Source organism: Lolium perenne, chromosome 2 (assembly GCF_019359855.2).
Source record: "Lolium perenne isolate Kyuss_39 chromosome 2, Kyuss_2.0, whole genome shotgun sequence".
Taxonomy (NCBI): domain Eukaryota; kingdom Viridiplantae; phylum Streptophyta; class Magnoliopsida; order Poales; family Poaceae; genus Lolium; species Lolium perenne.
The window spans coordinates 71,319,357-71,341,755 of record NC_067245.2 but is presented as its reverse complement, the minus strand read 5'-3'; the positions used below and the strand labels follow the sequence as shown (position 1 = coordinate 71,341,755).

At 44.4% G+C, this 22,399-nt stretch overlaps 1 protein-coding gene and 2 long non-coding RNA genes across 5 annotated transcripts; all 3 read right to left on the bottom strand.

The window, feature by feature from the left end:
• Positions 1 to 830: 830 nt before the first annotated feature.
• On the bottom strand, positions 831 to 3,400 carry LOC127332905 (uncharacterized). Of its 3 annotated transcripts, none has more exons than XR_011751651.1 (3): positions 3,134 to 3,383; positions 1,261 to 2,350; positions 831 to 1,155 (listed from the first exon to the last, which is right to left on the bottom strand). It is a non-coding gene; the product is annotated as an uncharacterized lncRNA (long non-coding RNA). The 3 variants fall into 3 exon arrangements; XR_011751652.1 differs by lacking the exon at positions 3,134 to 3,383 and having other exon boundaries at positions 1,261 to 1,386; positions 1,507 to 2,789; XR_011751650.1 differs by having other exon boundaries at positions 1,261 to 3,400.
• Positions 3,401 to 3,407: 7 nt separating this feature from the next.
• On the bottom strand, positions 3,408 to 5,719 carry LOC139836019 (uncharacterized). The gene is made up of 3 exons (XR_011751653.1): positions 5,483 to 5,719; positions 4,287 to 5,045; positions 3,408 to 4,157 (listed from the first exon to the last, which is right to left on the bottom strand). It is a non-coding gene; the product is annotated as an uncharacterized lncRNA (long non-coding RNA).
• Positions 5,720 to 7,725: 2,006 nt separating this feature from the next.
• Positions 7,726 to 9,440, bottom strand: LOC127332904 (uncharacterized). Its single transcript, XM_051359236.2, has 2 exons — positions 9,263 to 9,440; positions 7,726 to 9,181 (listed from the first exon to the last, which is right to left on the bottom strand). The coding sequence occupies exons 1-2, from the start codon at positions 9,370 to 9,372 to the stop codon at positions 7,975 to 7,977; spliced, it is 1,317 nt and encodes a 438-aa protein (XP_051215196.1). The 5' UTR covers positions 9,373 to 9,440; the 3' UTR covers positions 7,726 to 7,974.
• Positions 9,441 to 22,399: the final 12,959 nt, after the last annotated feature.

Sequence of the window (22,399 nt, the reverse complement as noted above, 5' to 3'; positions counted from 1 at the left end):
AAGCAATCTGAGATTTTTAAGAGAAAACAATGCGACCCTATCATTCCTTGTGTTTTGCTTGAAAGGCTGAATGGTAGAGCCGCGAATGGTGTCTCCCTGGTGCTTGTGCTTGTCATCACTGCCAGAGACTGAGTCAGGTGCTTACTAGTACAACTAGATTTAGATGTGCGCCTTGGCGCACGATCCCGTGGAGCTCGTGTCGACGTAAGAAAGATAAAATTAACTGCATTTCTTAGGTTTAAAAAAAAAAGTTCTTTGTAGAACTAAATTAGGACAATCAGAGCAGCAAATTGCTAAAAGTGATAATCGGTAAATAGGAGTTGTGGAGATAATTTGAAGAGCTTCATTTACAAAAACTTTTGGAGTTCAAAGCAAACTAATTAGCGATAGAATATAATAATAGTTGCAACAAAAAACTATCAGTCATCTATTCAATATCATGGTAGCATAAGACTGTTTCTGAGCACTATATTGGTAGCAACAATTTTTCAGCTCGTTCTTGTATAGGTTTATTTATAGCTTAATGACCATTAATCCATAGGTACGAATGGAGCGACAAATCTCTAATTTTGCAATAAAACTGAAGAGTCGAAACACGGTAACAAACTGAGAAATCATGAAACAATACATCCATCATACATAAAAGAAGGTGGATCAATACACAATCCCAAAGTAAAAAATGCCCCACAATAATGTATCAGTAATCTCGTATGCAAAACATTGTCTTGATGAAGCATGGAAATGTCAAAACAACTAAGGTAGATGGTCCTAAGCATATAGGAAATTAAAACCTGGAAATGTAATTAACCTATGCATTGTTGCCTTGTGACTATATTAACGCAGAATTATGAAATTATGGCATGAAAATCGAAAGATCCTAATATTAAATAAAATGCAATACATGCAGCCATACTGATTATATCATGATATTATTGCTGCATACTTTTCTACCCATTTTTAAAATCTAAAACATATCGCATTGCTTTCTTTCCGCTGTATAGGCAAAGACAAAATATATCAAATGATACACCTAAAGCTTTGTAATATCTATAATGGGCATTTTCGTATTCGTAAACAAAAAAAAACCAAGATAAGTAGAAAATGCGTTTCCGAAACTTATTGGACACCTTTCCATATAGATGCTTCCGATGGCATCTGCAAGCAAGAAACAAAAATTACGATCATGGAGTCAATGAGCGCAAGCTATGTACAAAATAATTAGTGCACAACCAGTTATATAAAATACCAAGCAATATGTACCTATATACGTCCACTCGAACATTTGCAGCGGAAGGGAAAAAAGAAAACCTTGATCCATTTTATATCTCCACTCCATCTGATATTCACGGGGAGTTTCCAAATTCAAGGAGTGTAGAAAAAATAGGCCTGAAACACAACACAAAATATTAAGGTTTGAACCAAGGGAAACCACTCCTGACTTCAGGTTTGAAGTTTCAACATCTAGGAAATTCAATCAATCTCATCATTGAGGAACATATATTCTACCTTCCAAGTGGTGTCAGGTGGTAAGTGAAGAACACAACTGGCCTAGTCATCATTCCAAAATGAGTTCAAAAGAAAAATATTCTTTTGGACTGAACGAAGAGAAGCAAGATAATATATACATATATAAGGTGCAGCTTGTACACTGAACCAGTATGTGTCAAAAGCGACCAGATTTCCCTGGTGAAGCCACCATCTGAAGTAGCAATGCAAAGCCATTTCCTAAATCTGGAACATGGGTCTTCCGTAGCACCCATCAGGTGAAACTTTTCCAAAACATCAACTAAAATTACATAACAGAGAAGAAATATAAAGCATTTCCGATCCAATATCTTGAAATGGAGCACCTTTGCACACTGTTGAACCTGCTGGTAAACAACAGCAAATCCTAAAAGAGTCAATCAAATAAAAAAAAGATTTTTTTTTCAAGAGGGATCTCCATAAACTGCCATGAGCCGCACTGATTGAACTACTCGACTCTAAATTTGGTGCTACTTACTAAAATGGAACTTTTTTAGATTATAAACATGCTAAAAGTATATGCAGGGAACATATGCAAACCTATTCAGGTACAATATTCTACAATGTCGCCAAAAGAATTGACTACTAAATCTGAATGCTAGCAGAAGAACTACCTCGATGTGAAAAAAGCTACATTATAATTTTACAAGTTCTTCTATATAAGTTGGCTTTGCAAACCAATGAACATTATGGGGCATATATTATACAACTTTATCCAGTAAATATATACTCCATATTGACAACTACACACTTAAATATCATTAAGACCAGGTTCATCGCTTTAGATAGGGCACGTTGGTGGAAGAGACACCAGTCACACCAGCCCCTGTAGCCAAGAGGAACGGTGTCTCGTCAGTGCCATCACTATTCATGTCACCAAAAAATAGGATCAGTTTGAAGTCTATTAAATCTTCAACCATCCAGATTAAGGATAATTTTGGTTTGCAATTAACAACAATTGTTGTCCTTTTGCCTACTCACTATAGCTAGCTGGATATATGAACTTCTGAAGCAAAATCTAGTAACAACAATTGCAGGACAGTAATAGGAAAAACTGAAACAAAAGAAAAAGCTTAACCACAAATAACACAATAGAATATTATATTTCAGGAGCATCAAGAGATCAACTAATTAGCCAAATAAGCTCACACTATACTACTGTGAGCTGTAAACAATTGATTAAGGAAAGAATAATTAAGCACTGGTAATTGCATGAGTAAATAGTGAGGGTGATTGTGAAGTAATAATTGTAGTGTAAAAAGGAACACTAATATATTTAACTCTCTGCAGTCAAACTTAAGATATCCATAGGTAGATCGATAAAAATAGATAACCCAGGTACTCACTTAGGTAGAATGCATAAATAGCAGTTAATAGACATTAAGCCAACCATGTATACACACTCACACATCTGATCATATCTTTGGTAAACGAAAATTAAGAGCAGGTTTTAAAGTAAGAAAGAAAATATGGATAAAATTACATTAGAAAAAAGATGGATACAATTACTTAGCCAACATAATGTGAACTTCCATCCTACAGTATAAAAGGGAGATGAGACTACTGGCTTACTAACAGGGTAATATTTATTTCTTGGTTCCTAACATACCTTTTTCTTAGACATCACTATATTGGATATGTTCAAATTCTTCATTCAGAGACTTTCTGCGCCCTCAGCAATCAACCTACGGGTCACATGTCTTCAAATAGTCGCAGCGACTCTTCAATGGGTCTAACCCTTCATGGACTTTCTTTCTTCTTTTCCCTGTATTCCTTGAGTTGTTCTCCGGTCTGGTAATCATATATGAGCCAGAATTTGCAAATTTTATTTCTCAAGCACTCGATGTACATAACATGACAAAGGAGAAAAGAAAAATGCCTGATAATCCACATAGGCTAATCCTTTCCGTATTAACTTTGCACCCTCCAAATATTGGCATGACCAATATGAAGATGTCCATTAGATTCTGCTGGGAAACGGGTCATCACTTTGCGCACATATGCTCATTTCATGAACGCATGCATTATTGTAGGTACAGAAATTATACATTTGTAAGCACTATGGGATATCAAAAAGTGCCTACAGCAAATATATATACAATTGTTCTTATAAATTAAATGAACCAATACCAAGCAGGGAATGTACTTCCAACTTAGCTCCGTCCGATAACCAATAGCAGTTCCAGAGATGAAAATATCATGTTGGAACACAATCATATATCAAATTAGTTGCAATATCACATACAATCTTTTAGATGCAATAGATATAGGAAAAGTGGATGATGATACAAAATTATATGGTAAAGGAATACACAGAGAAGCAAAAAATGGCAGAAGTAAATATAAAAGTAGAATGGTCAATATTGTTATAAAATATCAAAAAAAAATCTTCTCAGGAAGATGGTTAGCATCTCATGTCCTTGGTTTACTGCAATACCTCCTCCTTAAGTTGATACACCTAATCTACCACACAATACCAACAAGGAGGTCCCAATCATGTCATAAATAAAGTTGCTGCAAAAAACATCACCTCAATAAAGTGGAATCAGCCTCCTTTGGGTCAAAGTTGCTGCAAAAAGATCAACTCAAATAAGGTTTGCTTGAACTGGCATCTGCTTCTTCCACACAAAAATCTGCACAAACAGAAGCAGGAAGAACCATGGAATAAATTTGGCAAATTAGATCCAAAAAAATCTCCATCAACATAATTAAATAAGGAAGTGCTGCAGATCCCGTTAGAGAAGATAAGGAGGATGAAGAACCTGTAGGTCTCCTTCAAAGAAGAGGTGGAGGAGGGTATGCTGTTGTGCTAGTGGTCCAGTGACCATGAAGAGGAAGAGGAGGCCAAAAGTCTAGCACATGCGGAGCCCTACCGGACGCTCCTCTCGACGGTGGCACGTTACGTAGTGCTGGCCCGAGCGGCAGGCTGCGCTGATGCCGCCGGCCTCCAGTGGCACATCAAAGACGTGCAGAACGAGGAGCTCCACAAGCGTCTTCTCCCGGCGACGGCACGGCACGCGGAGGCGGCGCGAGTGCTGCTCTACTACCAAAAGTAACGCTTCCTTCTTCTGTCTAGGTCAACAATGTTTAAAAGCTTATGTTAATTGGGCTGAGATAAGAAGACACTTAACTGCAAACCGATAGTGAGCTCGAAGGTGGTAGGATGGAGCTCGGGCTGATATGATGGTACAGAGCCGACACAGAGCCATTAAGAAAATATTGAAACTTTCATTTATTAACCATTCATCCCCTATTAATAATTTCTGTAAGCTGCAAAAACTAAAACCCAGTTTGTCACTTCGAAAGGGAAAAAATAAATTGACCATAAGATAAATAGCAAAGCTGATATGTGAGTATCATGAAACTCAGGTCTCACATTTGGTTGCCATTGGAAGTAGTAAGATCCTTCCATTGTTAGCAAAAGACTACTGCAGCTAACATGTCACAAAATTCAACACTAAGAGGAATGTACATCTTCAGGTCGACAATCTTCTCGAGCAAAAGCAGAGCCCCACAACGATCTGCGCAGTCAAAACAAAGATAGTAATCAAATCCTATAACAGAATTAACTTGGAAGTGAATTAATAGGAGAAATGCAATCATAAGTAGGACAATAAGGTATGCACGTTACATAAAACAACATCGATAAATTAATGAAACGATGCTACAACTCTCTAGGAGCATAGCAAATTGTTCAACTTTCTAGGAATAGAATGGAACTATGCCCTAACCAACTCCACAACCAATTAAAGCTTGGCTCGTCCTCCTTTCATGTTGTATTTCTTAGACAGAACTTGAAAAAAAAAAGACTATGGATCAGATCCAGAGAATCACTAAATAATATTCCCATGGAGGATTTTTGCCAAACACCTTCTAGGCAAAAACAAAGATAAGAAACTACGGGAATTAAATGGAGAGATAGTGAAGAGGGAGATCAGGATGTGGAGAGGCAAATTACCCTGGCTCATCAACATGTGCTCCTCCATTGAATGCAGCGGAGGATGAAGAGGCTGAGCAGCAGACTGGCGCGGAAGCTCATAAGGCCGGCTCGAGTCAGCGGGAACGTGAATAATAGGTGGAGCTCCACCAGCCCCTTCTCTCACAGGCGGCATGGCGTACGGCGACAGTGCGTTGCTCCTGCCGGCCGGCGGCGCGAAGGGATCCAAATCGTGGACACAGACCTCGTCTTCCTCCTCTAGCCGTCGCACATCGGCCGACGGGTCGTCGCGGCTGCTACCTCTCCGTCCTTCCCGAGCCCCTCCTCGTTTTCGTGGTGGGCTCCTCTCTGTTTTCCCCTTCTCCCCATCTGCTTCCACTCCTCTGTTCGAGGTGAAGCTCGAACCCAGGACCGAGCTTGTGGAGGACGCCGGGAAGGAGGGTCCCGGTATGGAGGGACGCGGCGGTCATCACCGCTGCTGCCTCTCCGTCGGTGCGCTGGGGCAGAGGAGGAGGCGGGGTGCGGCGGCGATGGGGCAGAGGAGGAGGCGGAGCTCGGGTGGCGGCGGGATTTAGCGAGCGAGGGGCGCGAGCAGAGAGGACGACGCGCCAACACCGGGCCGGATGGGCTTCATCGACCCGTAGATAAAAAGCGGGTCGCGCGAGGGCCTCGCGTCCTGGACTACTCCACCAGTGAAAAATGGACGGACAAGATTGCCAGACGGGAAGATCCAACGGCTACGAGCAGCTAATCTCTGTGAGGCCCCCTATGGGGGGCATCATATACAACGTTAGATGTCTCATTCCTACCTACTACTTGCTGCAAGTGGGCTTTGATCGATAATGGTGCCGGCGAACTTTATGGTTGTATGATTGCAATACTCCTTGGAACATTCTGAAATTCTTATTCCCTGGCTTCACTATTACTGACTATATCTTTCTGGCTTTCACTTCTTTCTGGAGCTCATTTTAGCACAGTTTCATGTCTACCAAGTATATTTTCCAACTGATTAGCGTGCCCATGCTATTCTATTCTTGTAGCAGTAACTAGTAAGTATGTCCTGACTATGGATGAGCTATCCAAGAATATGAGCAAACAATTAGAAGGGAGCATGGTTACATCAGGATCCAATAAGAGATACGTTAGCATCAGGAAACTTCTAGAACCTTCTAAGAACACCACAATGCACTACCCTTGCAAGCTCATAGTATCATGATAAAATCAGCAGTACAACAAACAATGCGGGGCACACAACAAGGTGACAGACTGACAGACAGACTTTCATGAACACAGTTTTTTTTTTCCAAAAGTCACCTTGCAATCAACTCCAATCTAAACGATCAGGTTAACACCACATGGTCTAAACACACAAAGAAATACCATCTACAGAGAAACAAATGGCAACTGTTTATTATCCAGAGAGAAACAAACACCAACTGTGTGAACAAACCTCGGTACTCAGTAGTGCCCAACCAGCAACATGAAAAATGAATAGGAAATGTTTTAATGGGAAAGATACCACTACATTTTTTTAAAGACTACCAGCTTGCGATATCTGTGTTGTTTAGCAGCAAATAATATAAGACATGTTCAACTGGATTCACAACTGCAAGCTTCATAGGCTGAAACTGAAGCGACAAAGAACCAAAATTGATCAGAATTTCTTCTGTTTCATTGATATGAAACAAGTCTCAGTAGGCATGATTGCACAAAGTTATGATCTCATCAAGCATAAATGCATAGTCAATCATTTAAAAATTATATATAAAAAAACCATTTATCCATCAAATAAGCAAACCTTGTGCTCAAGGGCAACGAAGTAGTAGGCAGCAACAAGTTTCATGTATGCAAGATGAATGAAGCCCAGGACATTGATTATCTGGCTGGAAGGCAGGTGGTCCTCTGGCAGTAGCAACCATCTCCAATCTGAAGAATATTTGCTGTGACCTTAAGGCGGTGAGATCAAACAGGGGCTGGACCCTAAGCATGGTACTTTAGTGCCAAGAACACGTCACAAACGGCAAGCTGCTAATACTAAGCAAAGCACTGAAACCTACCATAGGCAAACCATTAGTTTGGCTTCTCATTGTTGGTTCAAGGCTACATATCAGACTCCCAAGATCCCCAACTGTTCAGCTTTCCTAACATCTAACCTGACTAATTATGATCCTGATTAACTCAACAATGCTACACGATGAACTCAAAAGGATCATCATTGAGAAAGCATGACAAGGGCAACAAATTGAACAAGTACTGAAATGCGATGGAAAAGAGCCACTACATATATAATAATTAGAGACTTACACATCATTACTGGTTCAACTACTAACTGGGTAAATAGATGTGGATACAGATACAAGGCAGACAACAAAGCATTTGATTGAGCTGTTGTTACACGTTCTCAGCATAGCACATCATTACTGGTTCAACTGCTAAACTGGGTAAATAGATCTGGATACAGCAGACAATAGAGCATTTGATTGAGCTGTTCCACGTTCTAAGCATAGTAGTATTTAGTTTGCTTCGGCATCTGAGTCCGAGGTGTCCTCCTCAGCATATGAGATTGAGGTGTCCTCGGTAACATACAGGGATAGATAGTCAACGATACTACGAGGTTCATATCTGCAGACGATGCGCCTGCCATTGTTGTCGTAAGCACAACCCTGAGTGACACCGCTGCCTTCATCGAAGCTTGGGGTGGTTCCTGTTCCATCCACAAGCTTGTACGGTCCGGTATCTTCAAGATTATAGCCCACTTTATGGTCCTTTCCAAGATATACAGAGTCATTCCTAATGGCGGGGAATGCCAAAGGGGACACGGAAATTGCGTGAGTATACCCGATAAATACCGCACGCCCACCAAGGTTAGGCATGGGCTGCGTCTTCCTGGCATCGAAATCCACCCGGGATACCTTGTACTCCATGAAGTATCTTGCTTCGCCGACTCTCTGCATCAAGGTACGGCTGAGCAACATGAGCTCCCCGCCATTGTCCAGCAGATGCACGGTGCCCTCACCTCTGGTGAACCAGTGAATGATCTTGGCAGCCACCACCAGCCGCGGCGGCTGGCTGTCGTCGCTAGTATCCACCATCTTGATTTCAGTGTGAGTGGTGCAGTAGAAACGGCCTGCAAATGATATGGCTGGCGAGAGCGAGGCGCCTCGTTGGACCAGGGTCCATTGCTCATCGCCAGGCTTGGCGACGGCCAGCATCCGGACCTCGTCGAAAAGGACGGCGACCGTGGCGTCGTCGGCAAGGCCGGCGCCTGACACCTTGAAATCCAACCTGGGATCAGCGCCGTGCGCGCCCCTGTACAGGGGGTAGAGCGTGGTCGCCGGCGGGAGATCGGCCACCTGGCGGGTGAGCGGGTTCAGCAGGCGGACGGCGTACGTCGTCCTGTTGAGCAGGACGAGGAGGCCCTCGACGGTGGGCGCGCACACGCCGTGGCCGCGGAGCTCCGGGAGGTGCGCCCGGACGCACTGGCCGGTGGAGACGTTGAGGAGGCGGCGGCGTTCAGGGTCGGCGACCTTCTCCCGGAGCATAATCCATCTGCGCGGGTGGAAGCGGCGGTCCAGGATGCCGTGCGCACACGGGTCCGCGGTGCAATGCCGCCACGGGCGGCACACGGCGCGGAAGCGGACGTAGTCCGCCACGTCGCCGGAGAGAAGCCGCTGGGCGACCATCCCCGCCGGCCCTTCGCCGAGATTGGACCAATCCATCCTGCAGAGCGCAGCCGCAGAGGTCAGATTCAAGTAGGGTTTAAAGCGCCGAGACATGAGTGTGGGGGGCGAGCAAACGCACCTGCAAGCGGGAGGAGACGAGAATCTCTGGGCGGCGGAGCTCGCTTCCTCCGGCGAAGAGGTGGTAGGAAGGAGAGGGAGATCGCCGGACCTTGGTCGCTTCGCATTCATCGGAGGGGATTTGGGATTTAGGGCGGAGGAACACTGCTGAGGAGGCTCCACTGACGAGACACACTGTTGCCTCTACATATGGCGGAAATCCTTTTTTTTTTTTTCTTTTTGACCTGGACATATGGCAGAAATCTTAGTAACACGCGCGCGTTTTTTTAGCAGCGGGTCGCGCTCGCACACCCAATAACTTTGAAAATAAATGTTGTCCGGCATATTTGAGTTTCAAAATATCAAATATCTTGAAATTAAAAAAGATTATTTTTTGCATAATATTTATGAAATATTATGATAATCTATTATTGATTTTGATTTATTTTAACCTGCACCTCGATCCCATCTTTCCATTCTCTCGATGCGGCTTCGCCACCTCCCGACCAACCATCAATCCTGTGTCCAGACCACCACTAATGATGAGGCGGGCTAACCCTCTAATCTTGTCTCCATCGATGCTAATTTTCCGCATCATCTCAGCATGTGCCTCCGATTCGACCTCTTCATCGTTGGGACAACCCTCCTTGTAACTGTCAACTTCACGTCATATTTTTCTTCTAGAATACACCTTGAATGCGTATTAATCATATAGAAGAAAAATATAGAAGAAAAGAGCCAAGGGGGCCGTACGATGTGGTTAAAACGGCAAGTTCCAATGTCAACATGGGGTGACATCCCCTCTGAAAGCCTACTCTTCTACCTGCCACCACAAGGCTCCGCAAAGTTGAACTTACTAGAATGGAAAAGCCTAGCTAATTTCCACCGCTCGTATTCCTCCTTAATCTAGGTCTTCACCTCGCCAGCGGTTGAGCTAGCCCCATTGAAGACCACATCATTTCTGTGTCGCCACTGGCACCAAAAGATGAGGATGGTGGCCGTCCAAAGATCTCGCTGAAGCACCGTAGGGCAGGATCTAGACGTCACACCACTCAACCGAATTTGAATCCGCTATCGGCGCCCAATCCGGCTTCCCCCACCTATCCAGGTCCCATGCCCAAACATCTCGAGCCAGCACACATCTAAGAAGCAAGTACGTGTTGGATACTCTCTGGCTCCTAGTCGCAAAGAGGGAAGGCTACATGGTGCGACATTGTAGTTTATTGGTCGTCCAGGACTGATTCTTTACCTGGAGCCACACGAAGAATTTGCAGTTGTATGTCACCCTGGAGCGCCAAATCTACACAACTGCATGTTCCTCCACTTTCCCAGCGATGAAGGCGAGTACACCAACTTAGCTGAGAACTCACCATCACTAGACCAACGCCAAACTATGGTATCCTCACTTTTGTCCATCAGCTGAAGTGCAGCCAACATGCGCTAGAGATGGAAGAATTCCACCAACGCAACATCGCCAAGGTTCAGCCCACAATCCCTGAGCCACTCACCAGCAAGGCCATCCTTGACCATGCGTGCGTTGGTATGCCGTGTCGCCACCTTGGATACTAGGTTTGGCGCCAAGTCAAGCACTCTTGATCAATTGAACATCGATCTTTCTAGAAAAGGTACCGTTCCCTATAGCTTAACACCACCACCGTAGCCGATTCAAACAAAGCAAGTGACTCCTAGGGAAGTTGAAGGTTGAATTCGGCCCAAGCCTTGATCAGATCGCCAGCTCAAGCTGTGTTTCTAGTTTATCTTGTGTGTTTGAGTTGTGCGTTGTGTTGGAAGCTGTTTCAACATTCTTGTATCTATCGGCCGCGCGGTTTTATTATTTAAAGCAAGGCTTCCTTCAATTTAAAAGAGAGAGTAGTTTAAAAGAGAGAGTGTTGAGGAGTACGATGCAGCCATGGAGTAGCGGTGATAGAGAGAGAAATAAAACGTTTTGGAGGGCAGATGGATTCGTGGGAGCGATCTCTTACGTACGAATGCGGCCAAAGCTGTGGCTGCCGATCGATCGCTTCCGTGTGCGCGCCATCCCGCTTGCTCGCGGCATTCCTCATTCAGTGCGCCCCACGTTGTCGCGTTGGCTCTGCCAGGTGCCAGGTAGTACCACACGGCACATTAACCCGCTTCACACTTTTTATTATTTTCATTAATTAAACCAAATCCAGTAGGTTAGAACACCACGGAAGCGAAGAGCTTTCGCCTTAAAATCACATCTTGTGTTCTTCGCTAATTCCATTCCCACAAGCCCCTCACTCTGTTGCCCACCCAACCACTCCGCCCTTCCGAGGTCGAGAGAGAGAGAGAAACCTTCTAGGAGCTAGGGTTTCACGTTCCGAATTTTTGATGGCCGTCGTTGACGTTGCCGTGAAGCCCTCACCGCCGCCGTTGCCACCACTGACACGGATCACCGTCATGGTGATGGCGTTCGTGCGTTTCATCATCGCCCTGATATTGGGGTTTTTGCGCGTTGTCTACCTCGTGGCCCTAGCGCTCCCCTACCTAGGCTTCGCGACCGCTTGGGTCATCTCCGTGGGCATGGCCGCAACGATCGTCGCACGCCACGCCTACCGCAAGGGCTCCACCCCCCTCATCTTTCTCGAGGCGTTCATGCAAGTGGCTTTCAAGTTCTCCATCTGCATCATCTCTCTCTTCCTCGCGCTTCTAGCTGTTTTTCTGTGCGGCCTGTGCCTGGCCTGGCCTACCTGGTTGCAGTTGTATGTGGATCTGGTTCTGAGTTCAAGAAGGTACTATCCTGCAAATAAATTCCTGTGATCTTTATTTCGATCAAATTACAGCGCTAGCTAGATTTCATAGACCAGTGGCTAAGCTTGTACATTATTGCACTAGAATTAACTTGCCATACATAATTCAAGTTGTCCATATTGTTAAGCTTCATGCACTAGCCACTTGAATCAAAAGTCCGAACTGATGGAAAGGGCTAGGCAATCCACATATACACTTCACAACACCCCCACTCGTGTGTGACGGGAGAAGAGAAAGTCAACACGTGAAAGAAGAAGAGCACACCGAAACAGCGGTGGTTAAAGAGGAGGGCAACTGCAATTTTTAGGCTTAATTGCGAAAACCATGTGAAAGCCAGGATTTGAACTCGAGACCTGGGGCTCTGATACCATGTTAAGCTTCATGCACTAGCCACTTGAACCAAAAGTCCGAACTGATGGAAAGGGCTAGGCAATCCACATATACACTTCACAACACACATGACTAGTGATAGTGTTTCATGTGGGCTTATCACTTCATATCCATCCTTCCATTTTCAGACCATGGCGTAGTCCATCCCTGCGATATCGCTGAAATTGTTGTCCTCCTCAGAACACCTTTGGAGAAATCACGTGGGAGTCAACTCGGGAGCTATGCAAGTTTCCTCGCGCCGCGATCCTTGGGTTCGCTGCAGATTTGGCCTGCATCGTGCTAATTGTCGCTGGTATTCTGGTAATGATCATGTCCCCACATGTGGATAAATCAATATCTCACGGACAAAGGATTGGTTCCTTGATCGCGGATGTGGGATCATTTGGCCTCCATGCCGCAGCTTGCTTCGTTATCATTCCAGTTTTAGCATTTGATATCTGGAGGAAGGACCAGGCGGACAAAAAATCTGGACTCACGGTGGCGGATTGTTGAGGTATATACCTTCCCCTCTTTTTTGGCTTTTCGTATGTCTACGAGCCATATGATCCTCTAAATTACTAAAACTTATTTTTTGTACTACATTATTAGCCTCCTAATAACGTTATGCCAAACCATTTTTTTGTGCATCCCAGTTAGACCTACAAGAGAAATTGCTTTCTCAACTATTGATAGATTTTAGCTTTACTAATTATATTTAAATTTAGCGCGGCTCTTCTTTTGTGCAAGTCCCAAATTTACCAATCAGATGCTAATGGAGAGATCATCAGCTCAAACCTAGTATGCACTATTTATGTTTAGTCATTCCCGTGATTAGGCTGATAAGAATTTATCCATCAAACCCACTGTGAGTGGTAGGCCTCAAATTTTAGAGGACTGGGTTATTCATCTGCTCTATTTTGTCTGTTGTGTACCAATGTAAGGCTTTGTTTTAGTGAAGGTAGCAAATATAAATTCTATTTGATTAATTCATGTAAGTAAACTATGATGGTCATGTATGAAACAGACCCTTCCGCTAATCCGTAGCTAGTATCTCCAACTTGTGTGTGGTGTTGTTCCATGTACGTACTTTTCTTTTGTAGAAGTGTCTTCTATAACTCATGTTGATGTTGTATACATAAATTATTTTTACGAGTTTTCAGTGTCCGTTCATTTCCCCAAGAAGAGTTTCTCGAAGAGAAATTTGTTAGAAATACTTTCCATAGTTTATATATTTATTTATCAATCATATTGGTCCCTGCGCATTTTTTTAAGATCAAGCTAAAATATATTTCATTCAATCAAGCTACAGGATGTCACTGGTTCCATATATTGAATTTAATATACTCGGTATTCTACATAGATCACTATATATAATTTATAATATTGGGTGTTTAATGTTGTTAACATCTGCACATCCTCACTCAAGTGCTATCTGATGCTCCTAGTCTAATGATTTTTTTGGCTTCTGTACAAACAGACACAACCTTGAACTGAAGCTGTGAAGGAAGGCAATGCAGATACAAGAGACTTCTGAATATTATGGCCACCGATAATTACTGGATTATATTTACCAGTATTCGCGTCTGTATATTGGTCCATTGTTAGTACTGCATACTCCATGTGCTAGGAGTTCTCGCGATTCGGCATTGCGTTCTTTCAATGTTAACTTGCTACTGGAAGGCTGAAATACATGATGAGGGGTAACACCCCTAGATAACAATGCTTTTCGAAGCGAATAAAATTTGGCATGTTTTTGCATCACTGAGACACCCTACCTTCCCAAGTTAGGTTGTTATCCGACCTGACGTGGAATTGAACCCTTTCTAAATTACGCTTTTGTGCAGACCAACAAAGAAAATGCATTGTATTCTGAGTTGCATGGACGGAGCTAGGCTAATTCAAGGGTATGAAATGCATACCCAATAATTTTTGTGAAAGTTTCTCAGCATTTATGCCCATAGATACGTGTATATGTATGGTAACCTCTTTTCAACGTGTAGAACTAAGAAAGACACTGGACTAGTGAGGGGGATTCTGTATGGTAACCTCTTTACCGGCCCGAGTTCTGTGTGTTTCCAACCTGGGCCAACATTCACTTTGGCCTGTCACGGGACTGCTACCGACCACATATGTATTATAGAATCCAGTGCCTTGCCTCGTGTTGTCCCGAGTCCCGCCGCAAGACTACTGAATGGAAGCGGACCGATACGCTAAAACAATAAGTAAAGTAGGGTGTGTTCACTTAGTGAAACTTATGACGTTCAAACCGCCGACGCATTGATGCATATTACCATACATGTTGCCGAAGCATGTGGATATCACTAATCTATATCTTCTTATTTTCAAATCTTCTCTCGCAGTCACTTGAGAATAGCGGATAAAAATTACTTTGTTGTTAGCTTGTACACTCAAAACCAACAATTTTCATTGGTGAACGCTCAATCTAATTTAACCAACAATTTGCATTGGTGTTGTAGATAGTGAAACTCAGAAACGAACAATTTGTATTGTTGTGTTAACTTTTTTTTATAACTTCCCATATCCAACTCCGACACTGATGTCTAGCCTCTCCGACTTCTGCTTAATGTAATTGCAATCGTCCTCCTCGTCAACACTATCTTCGAAAAAGATCATCATCATATTCACCTATCTCAAAGTCAGAATCAACCATATGCCTTGAATCTTTTTCATTGTCAGTAACATCTGCTTATGCTTCTTCGCCATCCAGTTCAACAACACTGGCTTTCCTCTTGCTCATCCTAGTTCTACTAGCAACACAATCCTAATCAACATAGGCAATTTGTACAGGGACTAGTTCATCTTCAACTGCATTTCCAGCTTCACTTGCATATTAAAACTGGTTCAGACATTGCACTTGGTTTGACAGGGCTAATAAATGGGGACAGATCATTCAATGGAAACCGTACAACATCATCCCAGTTCATAGCTCTCAACTCTCATGATGATCCAAATACAGAGAAATAAAGTTATGCCTAAATGACTGAAAGGTAACCATTTGATCTGTGTCATATTGTTCATCGATAACTCTCAAACCATTCCTACTAATAACCATACCCAGAACAAGATTCTTGAGACGGAGATTGAACAACCCAAGACCGCCATTGCCCTTAGAGCATTTCTAACAGAGCCCGTAAAAACGCGAACTGAAAACCCAAAGTTCAGTTCACCGAACTCGTGTTTACGGGTCGGAAAATAGCTGGTGCAGAACAGAGCCTGTAAACAAAAACTGTAAAACAGGCTTTTTTCCTTTTTTTTCCCATGCTTTTTTTTCCTGTCTTCTTCTTCCCTGGAAGCTCTCCCGGCCGGCCAAGGCAGCAGCAGCACGTCGGCCCCGACCCGCCCCCATTGCGCGCGCGCGTCCGCGCGCTGCGCGCCCCGCCCGGCGCCCGCGCTGCGCTTAGCCGCCCGACCACACTGGTCGCGCCCGGCCGCGCCCGCCGCGCGGCGCTCAGCCCCGCACAACGCCGCCGCGCCGCGCGCCGCGCTGGCCCCGCCTCGCCCTGGCCTTCCCCTGCCCCGCCCCGGCCAGCCCCTCCTCGGCCAGCCCCGGCCCTGCTCCGCCCCGCCCCGCGCCGCCCCACGTTGTCGCGAGCTCGTCGGAATTTGGTTGGATTCCAGCGAATTTAGTTGGATTCCGGCGACTCTACTGGTGGAAGCAGTTAGCTCGAGCTGAAATTTCAACGCGCCACGAGTAGGGGTTCGCGTTCAGTTCGCTCTTTCAGCCCCTACAAATACAGGGCGAGTTGGGTTTTCAATCTCGGCCTGAAAACTTTTTTTCGGTTTTGGCTCGTTTCGATCACTGATCTGCGCCAATTTTCAACCCGAACCCGAAAACTGGCGGTTATTTTTCGGTTTTGGCCCTTTTACGGGCTCCGCTAGAGATGCTCTTAGGGGAGGCACCTTGTCTCAAGACCACCAACTTGAACATGGTCGCCGATGCCTTCAGGGCATGTAGTCACATCAGTTTAAGAATGGTCTTAAATTCAAGAGACATAAACGGAGAAACTTATAATAAAGTGGAAAGAGTAAAAATAAGTAAGCAAGCAACAGTAGACGCAAAACAACCTAGGTTCAAGTTCGAAAAGTCAGGACCTATTGAAGGACAGGGGGCCGAGGTGGTACCTGCCGCTTACAACCGACCAACAACCTTCTTCAATCAGAACACGCTGAACACTTAACATGCGTAGGATGAGAAAATACTCTGCTGAGATTCCTTTTCCTGCGGTAGAAAATGATAGCAGCATCACTTCCACTCAAGCAAGGTCGTACGCATGCCGGTGTGCGTGTTGGTGAACCATATGTAGGCAATACTGACCAAAGGGGAAAATTGATGCAGCCTGCTAGCTACAATACCTGCACTAGTTACCTTGTGGTCTTCTTCTGCAAAGCTGCGATCAAGTATGATGTCCAGGGTCAGTGAGGCCTATGTTCAGGCGAGATGACACCCACTTCAAACAGCACACATGGAATAGTTAAACTGATCCATCCGATCGATGTGGGTGTCATCTCTCCTGATCACAGGACCCAAACCCACAAGAGCAGCAGCCTGCTCAACAGCTCTAGTGCTCAAATCTGCTCAAGGTATTTTCGCCTGTCTGTCTGTATGTGTCTGTCCCTGCTCAATGCATAGACAAATACAACACAACGGGACTCCATATATAGGCCGGCCGAGGATGGAGCGATGCCTCTCGAAAAGAAAAAAAATCACTAGCTACCTAGTGACGCCTGGCCATGTGACAAGGCAATAATATGCTGACTCTGACGAGCCTTGACCGGGGAAAAGCTGCATCCACACAAGGAATTGAAAGCTGTAAGTCAGCAGGGTCGTGGTCGTGGTGGAGCAAGAGAACGATGTACACACACAGCGGACAGACGACAACTTGGCAACCTTGACAAAAGGACAAATTGGTGCCCTGCATCTCATGGATAATTTTTAGATTCCTCTGTTTTTTTTTTTTTTTTGCTATTTTTTGTGAAGTGAGATCACCCAGTCTCAAGTTTCATTGCTTGGAACAAGGTCCTCTAGCTGTGACAACGTAGAGGCCCATGGTCAAACGCTGCTGCTCATATGTGTATCTATCAGATAAAAATGTTTTTGTTTCCACCATGTCCTCCCCCAGGAAACCTGCCAGCCAATGATGGTATCTACTGAAACATGTGTGAATGAATAGATAGTCTGAGGTTTGAGTACTAAACCGGCCTGCAGCTCATATTCAGTGAACCTGAGTATTGTACCGAAAATATATTTAAGAAATCACATCAATTGCTTTCGGAGATGCTATGATCTGCTGCAGATCTTTGGTACATGTAGTATAATCTTTATATTGTTCCGAATGACAAAAAAATTATGATGTGACTGTTGGAAGATCCTGAACTTCTTAAAAGAAATTTGAAAAATTCAGGATCTTACATGTGATCGCCAGGCGTACGATATGTGTTTCTCATTGATTAATCAAACCTTTGCTCTGTACTCATTTAATTTTATCTTCTAATGGGAATCAATGGTATTTCGTCATGACTAAATCAAAGGGTGGAATAACAAATTAAAGAAGCACATCAAGGCTCTAGCATAGCCAGTTGTATACCATTCATATCGCGAGCGATGGTGCAATATTGCTAGATGCATGCATATCATTGGCCATGATACAGTGTGTGATGTCATAAAGAAAATGTCAGCATGTAACTTTGAATTGTCTCCTTTATTTGGTTTACCCCATTATCCGCATATCGGAACACCACATGACATATATTGGTTAAATAGAAGAGTGTTGAAGACTTGAAGAGAAGGTTAAGAGAATGTTAGGTTAGGCAAGAAAGTGTCCTTGCATCATCAGAAAATGTGTGCACCCAATGATATGAGCACTCGAGGAGTACCTTCCGTCCATGTTGCTAGCGAACGAGAAAAATGATATCGTAGGTTCCTTCTGATCATTTTTCATGCAGTAAAAAGATGTGCTAGAAGACTTGGTTTCCATGATGGCATAAGATTGATGATCAGATGGCTCCTTTCATTTTCCAGTTCTTGTATACCTTGCATGCTGCATAATGTTAGGAAGTTAGCACAACTTCATAGTTGTTCGTTGATAGGTGTTTCAGTTGCCATGCTTTTGTCAAGAATTCCTCAAGTTTTCCACTTGTTTGACTAGTATTGTGACGGTAAGTATTGTGGAAACGTTTTTGTTTGTACATCTCATTTGTTTTTTACTTTTGACTGGGGACAGACTTTGAATTATGCACTTTGCTCCTATTTTTTGCGACAGATGTCGTCTTGCTGCCTAGATATCCTTGTCACCGGGGAAAAAGAAATCTGAACATTAACATTTATCCGCTACTATTATGCACTTTTTTTAAGACTTTCTAGATATAAAGCCATAAATTATGTCAACTTGATGCAAACTAGCTGGTCTGAAATAGACTTGTAACCTAAAGAAAAGATAAATGGACAAGAACAAAGGCGCCAGCAGATCTTAGCATGATCTACACAAAATCGTTCCAAAGAGCATTAACCAGGAAAGAATCAAGCACATGCGTAAACAATCCTTGTGTGGATTTGCCAGATCTGCGTCAAATGCGAAATGGAGCAGTGCAGAAGTGCCAACCTTCATAACTATACTTTCTTGTAGAAATAAGGAGTACAACAAAGATGCGAGTATTTTTTTGGATAAAGCCACAAAGATACTATACCAGTCTGGTTCGGAGTTGGGACTTGTGAATTTCTTTTACAATGTTGCTTGAAAAAGTCAGGCATTTCGGTGTCAGTAATTTGTATTTCTTCTGTATCACAAAAATATAACACTGCAAGTGTGCAACTAGTTTAGAGTGTGCGTGTGTTCACACACTTGAATAATTGAAGTATTCTAATACGCAGAGCAATTTGAACGACGAGTCAACCAAAAACTTGACCAGTACATGTATGCGGACTATTTATTGCCTAAGAACACCACAACGTACGATAGTATCGACATAAAACTGTTAGTTCAGTACTACAACAAACAATGCAATTTGCACCAAGCTTCTAAGAACTTTCCTGGACACCAAGTTCTCCATAAGAGCATCTCCACCGGTTGCCCCCAAATAGGCGCCGGCAGGGACACCGGCACCTCCGTTTAGGGGGGCGCCGGCACTGCATCCTTTATTTGGGGAAGCCGTTTCCACACCGGCGCCCCCAAAACGACGGCCCCGATAGATTTTTTGGATTAAAATTATTAGTAAATGCATAGAAAATTCAACAAGAAATATTTTATACCACAAACTAATACATAATTAGGAACGTGGTTTACATGAAGATATAGTTTGAAACATGGTTTTCCACAAACTAATACATAGTTTGAACCATGGTGGACACAAATATAAAACATTGCAAAAAAAACTAAACCTAACTAGGCCGGTCATCGCGGTTTCGTGTGTTCGTTGTCAAGAAAGAACACTCAAGGGCACACCCAGTCACCCAAACTGGAAAATTCAGCTAGCGAGGGTGCCCCTGTTGGTTCTTTCGATGAAGAACATCCAAAAACATGCGAGCCGATATTCGCTGCAAAGAAACAACACTCGTCAGTCGTCCTCCTCGGCGCTATCGACGTGGTAGTTCCAGCGGCAACGCGTGTCTTCGAACACCTTGACGCTCATGTCCCTGTCGCCAAAGTAGGAGAACATGAGCACGAAGCTAGCTTGGAGGCTGTGGTGGCGCGCGAACTTCTCCCAGCCGATGTGGAGGTACATCTTGCCGCGCGCGTCGTAGATCACGTCGACGATCCACCGATAGTAGCCGCACGAATGCTCCCGAAGATGCAGCGTCCCCGGGCGGTCGTCGCCGGCGACGAAGTCGGCGAAGGTGTCCGGCAACCTCTGGATGCCGCGTAGGTCGCCCTTGAGGACGAAGACAAACTCGAACAGCACGGGCCGCTCCTCGTCCGTCTCCGACGATGAAGACTCTGGCGTGGCAGGCGGCGGCGTGCGTGCACCTCTGCTGCGGCCACGGGCACGACCACGGCCGCGACCTCGGCCTCGACCAGACATGGCGTCGTCTTTTCAGATGGTGGCGGCTAGGATTGGGGAGAGAGGCGCTAGGGTTTCTATGAGAGGGACGATGAGAGGCGGCCCTTTTTATAGGCCGGAGGGAGGCGGGGGAGCGGTGGCGCTCATTAACGGCGGCACGAAGAGCAAGGCGTGTGCGACGGGACGGTTCGCTGCGCGTCTGCGGAAACTGCACCGCCGCTGCGCCCCAATAACCCCCGTCGCGAGGTAGGCGACGGTTAGGTTAAAATTGAATGAGCCGCTGACGCGTCGGCCCCGCCACTCCCCGCTGGCGTCGACTTTTGGGTTGTGTGGCTGATAGGCGGCTCCCACGCCCAAAATTTTCAGCCCCGCGAGGCGCCGGCGCGTCCGATTCGCTCCCTTGGCGAAGGGGCTGGCACGGGGTTGCCGGCGATTCTATTGGGCTCCAAAATTGGCCGGCGCCGTATGGGGCGCGCCGGTGCGAGCCCATTTTCGCTCCTGGCCCCCAAAATACTATCGGGGCCGCTATCGGTGGCGCCGGTGGAGATGCTCTCATTCACCTTGCGATGAACTCCAATCTAAACCATCAGATTAACACTACATGGTCTAAACACACAAAGAAAGTTCCATTTCAGGAGAGAAACAAACACCAACTGCTTATTATCACAAGAGATAAACAAACGCCAACTGTGTGAAGCAATATTTTTCAAGAGTCAACATCAGTAGTGCCAACAGAATCCGTGTGACAGCAAATGAAACAATAAATGGTTTCATGGGACAGATACCAGTGCAATTGTTGAAGGACAACCATCTTGCAATATATGTATTTTATAGGAGCAAATCATATCAGACATGTTTTTTTCTTAACCTTTACTCATATCAGACATGTTCGCCTGAGACAAATCTAATCTGCATAGAACACGCACGCAAATAAAATGAATTGGATTCCGATTGCAAGCTTCATAGGCTAAAAATGAAGCGACAAAGCCCCAACATTGATCAGAATCTCATCAGTTGCGTTGGTTAAAAATGCAACATGTTTAAGTAGGCGTGCGTGATTACACAAAGTTATGATCTCATCAAGTATAAATGCATAGTCTATCATCTAAAAAGAACATTTTCTCCATCAAATAAGCCAACCCTGTGGTCAAGGAAACTAAGCAACAACTACCAACAAGTTTGGCTTCTAGACGGTGCACGCTTCTTCAGCCATAAGTATGAATGCAAGATGAATGAAGCCCAGGACACTGATGATCAGGAGCCCCCTGGCCTTCAAGTAGGAGGCGAATGCCATTTAGTAGAAGAATAAGAAGGAGTCTGAACACTGAATTAATGTTATGAGTTGATCTGTAATCTTTGCAGACTTGTCGAGGAAAATAATTGCCAGGTCCAATTGCTAAAGTCTCAAGGGATTTGATATGGTAATCTTTGCAAATTGTTCATCTTCCAATTTAATGGAATCACTATCTGGACTCCTTTTCTTTCTGTTTGTTTTGCCAAAATAGAAGGAAATGCAATTTGCCTCTATGTTGCTACATTATTTTGGGCATTGAGGAGGACTAGAATTGAACTATCTTTCCGGAAACTCAACAGTGCTACCTGATGAACTCAACAGTACTAGTACCTGATGAACTCAACAGGGTCATCATTAAGAAAGCATGGCAAGGGCAGCAAACTGAGCAAGTACTGAAATACTCCTACAATGCTACATTTTTTTATGGAGAATAGGCTAAAGCGGCCCTGCTTTTTTATAGCAGAAAGCAGCAAATCAAGCTGGGGTGCAAAACCCGGTCGTTACAGTTCAGATCAAACGGTAAAAATGCAAAATAACACTTTCAGCCAAACCGCACACGCATGTGCCAACAATCCAGCAACAGCACACACATATGCAAACCTACTAGCGACAACACACACAGGTGCGAACCAAACCTCCTAAAACCACTACCGAGAGATTTGGAAGTAGATTTGAATATAGCCGATAACACAACATTTGATTAAGCAG